Consider the following 10940-nt stretch of genomic DNA (forward strand, 5'->3'; position numbering starts at 1 on the left):
CCCCTGAGGTTGATTTAACACCATTAATAAAAACAAACTATGATCATTCTAAAAGCCAAGAATCGAAAAACGTTAGAAAATAGTGAGAGAAACCAAATACTTTCAGTTTATTTAACAGAATCTAGTGATCCAGTTGGTCGAATGCTTTAGAGAGATCAGTATAGACAATATCAAGTTGTGATAATATGTCCAAAGTTTTAGCAATGGTTCACAACAAACTAAGTCGGTTGCGTGGAGCGACCTTTAAGAAATTCATGTTGACAGAACGAAAGTATTTTTTACCTTATTAGAAATTCTGGTATTATAGTTATTTCCATAGACATATAAATAAGTTATTAATAAAAGAAAATATAATAATAAGACAATATAATTGAGATAATATAATTAAGACAATAATAATATTATTATTTATATGTCTATGGATATTTCCAGGGACGTTAGAAAATTGTTGATGATTTTTATGGGTCTGTAATTTGTAATGTCTATCTTGTCATCTTTTTGGTGAATAGGGATTATTTTTATAAACCTTTCCAAGTATTAGGGATAGCGTGCAAAGACAAAGACGTATCTGATAGGTTTGAGAAGAACATAAGAAGATATTAAGGCTGGACCACTTGTTAGTTTGTCTTTAAGAGACTTTAGCGATTTGAGCACCTCCGCTTCAGTAATAGAGACTTAAAGTCTATTAAAGGAAATATGACATTTAGGTCATTATCGTCGGTGATGTCCATGGCGAACGTGGCCTTGGGATTAAATGATTCCTGGAAAAAATCAGAGAATGCTTCAACAGTTTGTTCAGTGTATCAGTAATATTTGTACCATTGTAAATCATGGTGTGTAAATTAATGTATGAGCACAAATGAGTTGGGTCTTCTTTGATTTGCTGTGAGTTTCATTTTCGTGATTATCATGTTTAGTATCAATATCACACTTAATCTTGGTTGGTAGTGTAGAAAATTGAAAATAAACAAAAGAAAATTGAATTAAAGTAGAAAAATATGTTAGTACAGTATCTTTTGGTTTTTTGTACTTCTTGTGTAGTTTGTTCTTCAGTTGAATGTTCCTTTTAATTTCAACAGATACCAAGGTTGATACTTGGTCTTGCATTTGAGATCCTGTTTTGGAACAAATAGGTATCTAGTGTTAAAAATATCACAGGCACTGTTTAAGACTGCTATTTTCATAAAGAGATGACCAGTCTTTGTGGAGCAGCTCGTGGTATAGTTCTAAAGTTTTTTTTTTTTAAAAGTTATACATCAAAGATTGGGTGACTTCAGGGTTGAAGTATGAGAAATGGAGTTGTTATAAGTTATGTTAATAACCAGAGTGGTACTTTGGGTGATGTGATACTACACTGACGAAGTTCATATGTGTTAAAGATTAGTGTATTTATTTTGCAGTTCATCAAGGAATTATCATCATATCATAGCATATCATTAAATTCTCCAAAAACCAAAATATCCTTGATAAATATTCCTATAATACAAAAAAATCGTGCAAAGAGTCGATAGTCAATAAGGGAGACTGGCGAAGGAATATAAACCACAAATGTGTGAACATTCTTATTTTGAATAAGAAAAAAAAAATTTAAGTTGTAGTTTATGGCTAGGATAACACGTCCGCCTCTTACAAGACCTGTAGCGTTTTGATCTCAACCACATGTATAAAAATCAAAAAGATTACTGCTTGCGTTGAAGAATGTAAAAAATTTGTCAGTTTGGTGCGATGCCTCCAGTTTTTTGGTATTAGATGTTAAGAGGGCTCTTGGAAGCGTCGAAGAAGGTATCGCTTTCAAGTTTGGACAGAGTGTTAATACATTTACTGAGTTGGGATATTTGATAGTTAAGCTAATATTGTGCATTATACCTTAAGTTATTGTTTGTATGTAGCTCGATTCCGAAAAAATCTTGAAGAAGTGGGAGCTTGGGTTGGCGCTTTTGTCTGGAACTCTGCTACATAACCACCAGTGGGCCAAAAGTCCTTGCTTATATATTGATCCTTCAGAAATATAGAAACACCCAATCTAAATGCAGCACTCCTTGGTCTCTGGAACGTTGATCTATTTGTTTGGAGCACACCCATATAGTGCTTTGGATCTGGTGAGTATGTATATTCTCCGGTAAAGTGTAAGGATTCAAGTTGGATAAGTCAATATAAGACAGCTTACACCCAAGCCGATGGTGGTATTAGCTATCTGTAAATTGTGTGAGGTGGTCGACACAAATCTTGCCCTGCCAGGGAGTGAATTAATTTTTGTGTTTTTGCGTTGTGTTAATTGGCCTTTTTATCATCAACGTTTTTTGCATGAATTATTAACAAAAACCACAAATAGTTCACACAAACCTTTAATGAAAATATAAAATATAATAAATATTATACAACATGACTGACAACAATAATACGTAAAAGTAATTGACTTATTATTTTTATTCTAAATTAAAAGTCACAGTTTTACTATTTTTAACACTGCCTAATAAGGCTGTTTCGAATTTCTGGAGGGTTTTATTAACCCTTGCGTATAAAAGACTTAAATTATTATCACTTTCGGGTGGTTGCAAATTACCTAAGATTTGATATATCTGATTCATAGAGGACACCATTTCTGATTTACTTAATCCTTTGGTTGGACCAGTATCCTTCCACTTTAAACTCGTCAAAAACTCATTCATATTCTCATAGCCGCTTAGACTTAAGTTATTTAATGGCAGCAGAGTGTGTTTCCTATTTTTATGATCTACGATTTTCAATCGATCGGCGTTATAAGTACAAATCAGTCCGTTTTCGCTACACCAATCTTTGATGCTCTCTACTAAGTCGTCTTCAGGTTGTTCTTCATTGCCATTGGTTAGAACTCCTTCAAGTTCTTGCAAAAAGTTCGTTCTGTAGGGTGACAAAGAGACATCTTCATTAACCGTTTTCAGTATCCTAACTTTCGACTCTAATTCTGCCCTGTACTTTTCAGCCTCCGCTAATTCTTTTAGTTGATTCTGTCTGCTTTCCATAAACCGTTGTTCCCAGATTTGTTGCGCTTCCGTTAACTTGTTTTCAGTTTCAGAGAGTTGCAGTTTAATATCCTCTACTTCTGAATCCCGGCTGCTGTTGATCGATGAGTGTGAACAAGAACTTCGTCTCTCGTAGTCCTGCCTTAAGGCTCTTAAACGTTCCACTTCTGATCTGAGTTCTCTTATTAGACGATCATGGGGGCTTTCATTAATTCTGGCTCTGTTAATAATTGCTCGAGCTTGGCAGGCATATCTTAAAGTTGAGAGGGTTTCATCCAAATGAGTGCTGGATGGAGAAATGGTGGCAAGCATTGAGGTCAGTGAATTTCCACCCAAGCTCTCCTAAAAGTAAAATGGATTTATAGTAGTTTATCTAATAAGTCCAAGGAAAAAAAATAAAATTCATGTAGAAGAAATATATGCATTCATACAATTCCAAAGAATTATATGAGTTGTTAAAGAGTAAGAGTTCAATACAATGATATATGTATTGTGCAATTCTTTACAAAAATCAACAGTTAATTCATTTCAAATTCTTATAAGCTATTTAAATGCTAATATTGCACTTAGATAATTAAATCTTTGTATGTGAACGAACATCCATTATTCTATATTTAAATAAATTCTTAAGTTCAAAATGAAAGTGAAACAAATGCATTTCACAATAAATCAGTTCCGACTGGTTATCATTTTCCATCTCTAATCATTGATAATGGCAATATGTTATACAAATTTGGCGCCAAATAAGGATTTTAAATTTAACGTTTTAAAGGTATTTGGTGATTTATTCTTGTTTGATGGTAGTGTTTACTTATTGCTGTCTTTACTTGTTTAGGCTTTAAAATACAAGTTGCCAAAATAAATTATTTTTTCACACTATTGAAATGGGGTGTCCACCTAAGATTTTGATCCACAACTACACAAAGGTACTTAGTTGGTCACATGATTGTATTGAATCTGTGTGATTAACCCATATACAATCAAAAGGTGGTCCATTTGTATTTTTTTGGGAAAAAAGTTGCATACTGAGTCTTTTAGAGATTTAGGAATAGTTTAAAGTGACCAAGCCATTCACTTTGGTAAACCCAGATATTACCCTTTTTTTTTTATTTATACATTCACTTAAACTTTATAGAAAGAAAGAAAATCTTGTCAATAATGTTACTTAATATATGTTATAAAGAGAATAGATTCAAGAATGGTTCCTTGAGGCCAACATTTATTGTTTCTGGGTTGCTAATTACACTGTTGATTTTGGTGCTTTGGGTTTGGTCTAATAAATAACTATGGAAAATATTCCTCACAATTCATCTAATTCTGTAATGTTCTAAGATATTTATCTGTCCACAAAAAGATTATAAATAATATGTTAAACTAAACAAGCATAAAGCTTACTGCTCAAAACAATATAAGGTGTTATATGAAAATGATGAAATTCTAAACTTTTTCTTTAGTAACTCAATATGTATGAGAAAGAAAATGTGCTATTAAAAGTGCAGCCTACTGAAAAGAATGATCAGCTAGAAAATTCTATGAACAGAAAGGAGGAAATTATTCTCTATTTGCAAGGACAACTTGATAACATGCAAACTAGATGTAATATGTGTCTTTCAATAGAAAGAGAAAGAAAAAAGACTTGGGATTTTGAAATTGAGGTTTTTACCACTGAGAAAGAAATGCAGAATGCTTTAAACACTGAAAGAGAAGAAGTGGTTATACTTCAAGATAAGATAACTAACCTCATTGAGGAAAAAACCTATATAAGTTTGAAAGAAATTTAGATCTTAATAGAGTAAACAGTACTATTAAGTCTTTAGGATAAAATCCAAAAAAATCCTGATACTACTAATAATTTAAACTTACTATAAATTAACCAATATAAATAATATTTAAGTAATATCTACCTAAATACTTAAACAAATTTAATTTTAGCCAGTATTGGCTACAGTATCACAAAACAATTACCTCTGACTTATCTAGTTCTAGAAACTTAAGTTTCAGTCTATTTTTAAATTGTAACAAATCTAGAGTCATTACAATGTCATCCAAAAACATTACAAAGCAAATTAATAGCCTTTAAATAGAGGTACATTAAACATAATTTTAGAAAGAATATTTGGAGAGTTTAATAAGTTGTTAATAATATTTAATAATGCTAAAATGTCATAGTATGTCTCTTTGTGTGTTGTGGTCTACAATTTGGAAGAGTTTTATTCAACATAAAAACTTTTAATTTATCCTGAATTTTCTCGAGTCTGTACTAAATGTTGTTTTTGTATCCAGGGTTCTATATTACATATAACACTTAGGAATAACAAAGTGTAATCATTGTTTGATAATTTTGAAAGTTTTTTGTCATTGTCTTTTTATAAAACCTAAGATTCTATTAGAATAGTTAACCAGCTTGTCAATGTGTAGAGAAAAAGTAATTTTTGAGTCAAATAGAGCTTTGAGATCTTTTATATGAGAAATCCGTTTCAAAAGAATCATTTCCCAATTTGTAGAGAAAAAGAAAATACAGAACATTCATCAAAGCATAATTTACAGTTTCAATGCAGGTCAATATTACCACACATTCTCAGTTCCCTATACTCTACTTTAATCATAAACAAACAAAAATTAATAGCACAGAAAACCTACAATTAGAATTCTATTACCAAAATCACTTACCCTTAATAACCAAGTCAATACCGAGTCCCTATATGGTATAAACTGATTCCTCTTTTGTTCTGCCAATGCGGAAATGCATTTCCCTAATGTCAACAGAGATTTATTAATATAAACTCCTTGTTTCATTTTCTCTTCATTATTAAAAGATGATCCCAGCCTCTCACTTCCAGCCAAATCAACCAGACTAACTTTACTCCTCCTGCTACTATCTGTATCATCTAAACTTTTTGACTGGCCAATTTCTATGGAAAATATACTATGGGATCTCGAAGAAAAGTCATTCATAGATGTGCTTGCGACTGCCCTATTCCTGTTTCCCATTATTAAAAAGTCGCGTAATTCGGCGTAAGATTTTACTGTGTGCGTGGTTAAATCCACAATGTATGGACCTAAAACTGGATGTTCTCGAACTTTTAAGGCCACCCGAGAAGAGTTTTGGGCAGGACTAGCCAAGAGATCATGTATTTTTTCATTGTAAATTTCAAAGTAACTCACATCTATGCTAATAGTGGCCTCCGGTTCTAAGTCGCTCACCCGTCGAAACAGTTCTCTACAGAACCGAGGAGTAATACCAGAGAAATCTTCTGAATCAATATCATTTATATCACACATATTTTTACCCATCATGCTATAACTTTTGCCTGAACCTGTTTGTCCATAAGCAAATAAACATGCGTTAAAACCCTTAAAGGCACTATTTAAAAGAGGAATTCCAATTGTCATAAAAACATCTTCCTGTTTCGAATATATTGGGTTGCTTTCATCCACAGACCAAAAAATTTGATCATATGAAAATGTATGGTCTATGCTAGTACTGTGATGGTTATATTTAGGGGGACACACAATAATCTGCTTGTCTTTGACTCTAATAACATCTTCTGCTCCTATAACGGCAAGTTCTGAGGCATTCATTGGTCGTATCCGAACTGCAACACTTAGGTTACATTCTTCATCAAATTTTTCTTTAGGAACTTTCGATTGGGCTTTTGGAGTTTCCAGTAAAACGTTCGTGAAACATTCAGGAGTCCTGATTAAATTTGGGAGGCATTTTACCAATTTTGGGGTGGAGAATTGACTTGGGGTGGACACGTTTGGGAAAATTCGTTTCCTTGGCGTAAAAGTTTTCTGGGGTGATAAAGACATTGTTGTTTTTTTACATTACGCACTAAGTTACTTAAAAAAATTATAAGAAAATTTATTAAAAGAGTAAATGTATAGCACTTTTTAAGTTTTTGAATTTGCCAATTGTTTACTTATCTGATATTTGTCATCTGTCAGATATACGCAACGGTTATTTTTGACATTTCAGTTTCTTTTGTCTTTCTATTGGCGACACTGGATATGGACAGCATAGTGACGACAAATTTCACAAACTATCGATTTTAGTTCTTTCTATTGGCAGCATTTATTTTTAGTTTTATTTGTTACTGTAGGAAGGAAAATAAGTGACACACGTAACGTTTAAGTGACAAAAAAACAGTAAACAAATAGAAGCAAGGAAAAAATTATCTAAAATAAAAGATATATCGATTAACATCATTTACAGGCATCTAGCACCATGAACTTATAAATGCACCTGGACTGCTAATGCAAATGGCCATCATGACCAAAAATAACCTCTGCCAGTGCCTGGTGGTCGTCATTTTTATAGTGGTTGTGTCCTTTGGATGTTGGCCACTCTGAACGTTTTCAGTATTGCCAACAAAAGATATGTTAAATAAAGGTAATGAAGTTGACGACGCTGACGTTTGACGTGTGATCTGTCAAACGACCAACTGATGAATATTAAATATAACCTGCCAAAAACTTTAATTGTTTTGTTTCCCTACAGTTGGCACCACAGAAATTTATCAGAGTGACCAACATCGAAAGGCCACAATTACGGAAAATGACGGCCATTTAGTAGTGGTAATTTATTTTTGAATGGATTGGCAGTCCAGATATAGTGAGCACCTTACAAAAGATTGCGGCTCATTATGCTACCTACACGCCTCCCTATTTGACAGCTTGACAGACAGCTCAGACAATATAACCTCAAAAATGTTTTGAGGTTACGACTCATTTTGCTAATTCACATATTATTAAATATTTCGTTACTTTAAAAAAATGCTTTCTAGAACCCTTGCGATACGATCAATCCTATCAAATGTAATTACAAAAAGGCAACTTACTGTTACACCACTTCGGTTGCAACAACAACAAGAGACCGAACGTGTTGGACTTCGAGAAATCACCAAGGATAGGACTGAAGTAATCCCTTTAGAAACCAGCATACGATATCTCAAAAGTGCCGCCTATAAACAAACCTACGGTGAAGAGCCCGTCTGGGTGCCGTACAGAAGGAACCATAAGGGAGCAATTCCACCAAGAAAAACCAGAAAAACTTGTATTCGGGGAGGTCAAATATCCACTGGAAGCCCTTGTCCAATTTGCAGGGATGAGTATTTGGTACTGCATGAAGAACATCTTGAGTTATTAAAGCAGTTTATATCTCCTCAAACTGGAGCTATTTTAGAAACCAGTAAAACAGGGTTGTGTAGAAAAAGACAACTGGAGCTTGAGGTTTGCATCCAGAGAGCTCAAGATCAAGGTCTGTTAACATTTGATGTTCCATTTAGAAAATACGATTATTCTTTGTATAACCCACTATTTAAGAAATAATGCAGGGTGATTTTGTTGTTGTTGGTGGTGGAATTGCAGGAGTTTCATGTGCAGAAACTCTTGCTTTTCTACAACCTGAAAAGACTATTATTTTAGTAAGTGAATCATCACTCATTAAGACAGTAACTAATTTACATGCAATTACCAAAACAATAGTATCATTTGATGTTAAAGAAGCTCCTAGTAACTCACTTTGTGAAAAATACAGTAATATTTCAATAGTACATGATACCCTTAAAGAAATACTTGATGATAAGATGGAATTGGTCACGAAGAATGGAGCAAAAATAAAATACACATACTTATGTCTTTGCATGGGGGCAGAGCCAAAGCTAATTGCACAAGCAGAACAGTTTCCTGATTATATTATTGGTATAAGAGATACAGACTCTGTGGATGTTTTTCTGGATAAACTAAAACATTCCAAGAAGATTCTTGTTGTTGGTAATGGGGGAATTGCATCAGAAATAGTGTACAAAGTTCAAGATGTACAAATCAATTGGGTTGTTAAAGATAACCATATTTCAGCAACTTTTGTAGATCCAGGCGCAGCAGAATTTTTCCAGGACTCTATACACAGCAAAACACCTAATGCTGAACCTATCAGTAAGAGAATGAGGTATCAAGAAGATGAATTACATAAATCTGGAGCAGCTTTAGGTCCTGACTGGTATAAGAGCCTAGTTTTATCAGGGAGTTCAGAAAAGCAAGTTACTATTCATTATAAAAGTGAAGTAGCAAATGTGGCAAAGATTGACAACAATGAACACCCTATAGAAGTAACCCTGACTAATGGAGAAAAAATCATTTGTGACCTAATTGTGTCTGCCACTGGGGTGACAGCCAGGAGAAATTTTAAAACAACTGGTATGCTTCATTATTCAGAAGATGGAGGAGTAAAAGTTGATGAGTACATGAGAACCAACCTAACAAATATTTATGCTGCTGGAGATGTATGCACTGCAAACTGGCAGTGGGCAAAGCATTGGTTCCAAATGAAACTGTGGACTCAAGCAAGACAAATGGGAGCTTACGCAGCCAAATCTATGTCAGGACATTTAAATGGAGAGGAAATTTTGCAAGATTTCTGCTTTGAGATTTTTACACATTCTACAAAACTATTTGGATACAAAGTTATTCTGTTGGGATTGTATAATGGTCAGAAATTGGGCAACCAATATGAAATTCTTGTAAGGACCACAAAGAGTGTGGAGTACATCAAATTTGTTATTGAAAACCATAAACTACAGGGAGCTGTTTTAATTGGTGATACCGATTTAGAAGAAATGTGTGAGAATTTAATTTGTAATCAGATTGATTTAGAGCCATATGGAGATGATATACTGAATCCAGATATTGATATAGAAGATTATTTTGATTGATTTCAAAAGTAACTCCAATAGTCTTAAAAATTATGTATTGCTATTTATATTTGTTAATCAATAAATTTATTGTCTTGATGAATATGTAGTTGTTTTTTTATGAAAAATATCAGAATAAACATTTCCAAGACAGCACAAATTTATTTCATGCATATCCCTAGGGTATCTTATTGGCATATTCAGGAGAAATCTATAGTCACCATAAAACAAGCCAGCAATATATTTTTTTATATAATATATGCTATATATATTTAGTTTCTATTACTGCAATATTTTTTCATGTATTAAATTATATCCTGCTTTACCTAAATATTTATATGGGGTGTCAAAGTCAAGTCTTAATGTAAGAATTTTGCAAAATATAAGTTGGAAAAATATGCGACATAGAATAACTGTCAAAGGTCGGAAAAACTAGAACCACCATATTTGTGTCAAAGGGAAATTATCCTTAAGCACCCCCGCCCCAACTTTTTTAAATGATATATTAAGTGCAAAAATAAAATATATATTCGAATCAATGTAGACACTACCCTCCACAAACAGAATTTTGAATATTAAACATCTACTTTAATTAAAATTAAAAAAAGATGTATTTTAATAACTTATGCTACTGGAATATCTCATAAATATGGAAATTGGATATTCTCTGCATATTTGTGGGATATTCCAGGCATATTGCAATATATCCTGCGTGGGTTACTCATTGGGTATTATTACAGAATTATTTAAAAAAATTTACATATTCAGAATTATACATTTAAATCTTATGGTACTTTTTATTACATTTACCTAAGACTAATAATTTATATAAGATATTATAAGACTAATATTTATATATTGAATAATACAATAATTTACCATAAAGCTAAAGTGAATTATTCTATTTAGAATTACTGCATTTTTAACTGAATCATATAATGAAAAGTAAATAAATATTTGGTTCGTAATTCTTTCGAATATATTATGATTCTCAATAAGGCCGGGTTGACACGATCCAAGTATACTTGATTAGTCTACTTGGATTGTCCGCGAGCAGCACTTGGACGTTACTTTGATCGTGTCACCAGTTCATCCAAGTGCGCTTGGATCAGTAGGTTACATCCAAGTTGAGTAGGACAGTACCCAACTTACTTGGATCCAAGTGGTGTTTGTTTGTGAAATAAAATGGCGTCGGTATCTCAAAAAAGAAAACTGGAAATAAGCAAAAGAAGAAAATGGTCCGAAA

At 32.9% G+C, this 10940-nt stretch overlaps 3 protein-coding genes across 3 annotated transcripts; 2 read left to right on the top strand and 1 right to left on the bottom strand.

The window, feature by feature from the left end:
- Nucleotides 1-2331: 2331 nt before the first annotated feature.
- LOC126744065 (kinesin-like protein KIF14) lies at nucleotides 2332-6949 on the bottom strand. The gene is made up of 2 exons (XM_050451405.1): nucleotides 5673-6949; nucleotides 2332-3344 (listed from the first exon to the last, which is right to left on the bottom strand). The coding sequence occupies exons 1-2, from the start codon at nucleotides 6813-6815 to the stop codon at nucleotides 2427-2429; spliced, it is 2061 nt and encodes a 686-aa protein (XP_050307362.1). The 5' UTR covers nucleotides 6816-6949; the 3' UTR covers nucleotides 2332-2426.
- Nucleotides 6950-7634: 685 nt separating this feature from the next.
- Nucleotides 7635-8333, top strand: LOC126743987 (28S ribosomal protein S18b, mitochondrial). Its single transcript, XM_050451285.1, has one exon. It carries the CDS (start codon nucleotides 7779-7781, stop codon nucleotides 8331-8333), a length of 555 nt encoding a protein of 184 aa, XP_050307242.1. The 5' UTR covers nucleotides 7635-7778.
- On the top strand, nucleotides 8333-9797 carry LOC126743986 (pyridine nucleotide-disulfide oxidoreductase domain-containing protein 1). Its single transcript, XM_050451284.1, has one exon. The coding sequence runs from the start codon at nucleotides 8333-8335 to the stop codon at nucleotides 9713-9715; it is 1383 nt and encodes a 460-aa protein (XP_050307241.1). The 3' UTR covers nucleotides 9716-9797.
- Nucleotides 9798-10940: the final 1143 nt, after the last annotated feature.

The sequence above is a fragment of the Anthonomus grandis genome, chromosome 13 (genome assembly GCF_022605725.1).
Source record: "Anthonomus grandis grandis chromosome 13, icAntGran1.3, whole genome shotgun sequence".
Lineage (NCBI taxonomy): Eukaryota > Metazoa > Arthropoda > Insecta > Coleoptera > Curculionidae > Anthonomus > Anthonomus grandis.

Bases quoted from the DNA above. Each gene is read 5' to 3' on its own strand.
- LOC126744065 (XM_050451405.1), bottom strand. From the start codon at position 6,815: ATGTCTTTATCACCCCAGAAAACTTTTACGCCAAGGAAACGAATTTTC. The intron at 3,345-5,672 runs GTAAGTGATTTT...TTTTACTTTTAG, and splicing joins TATTGACTTGGTTATTAAGG to GAGAGCTTGGGTGGAAATTC.
- LOC126743987 (XM_050451285.1), top strand. From the start codon at position 7,779: ATGCTTTCTAGAACCCTTGCGATACGATCAATCCTATCAAATGTAATT.
- LOC126743986 (XM_050451284.1), top strand. From the start codon at position 8,333: ATGCAGGGTGATTTTGTTGTTGTTGGTGGTGGAATTGCAGGAGTTTCA.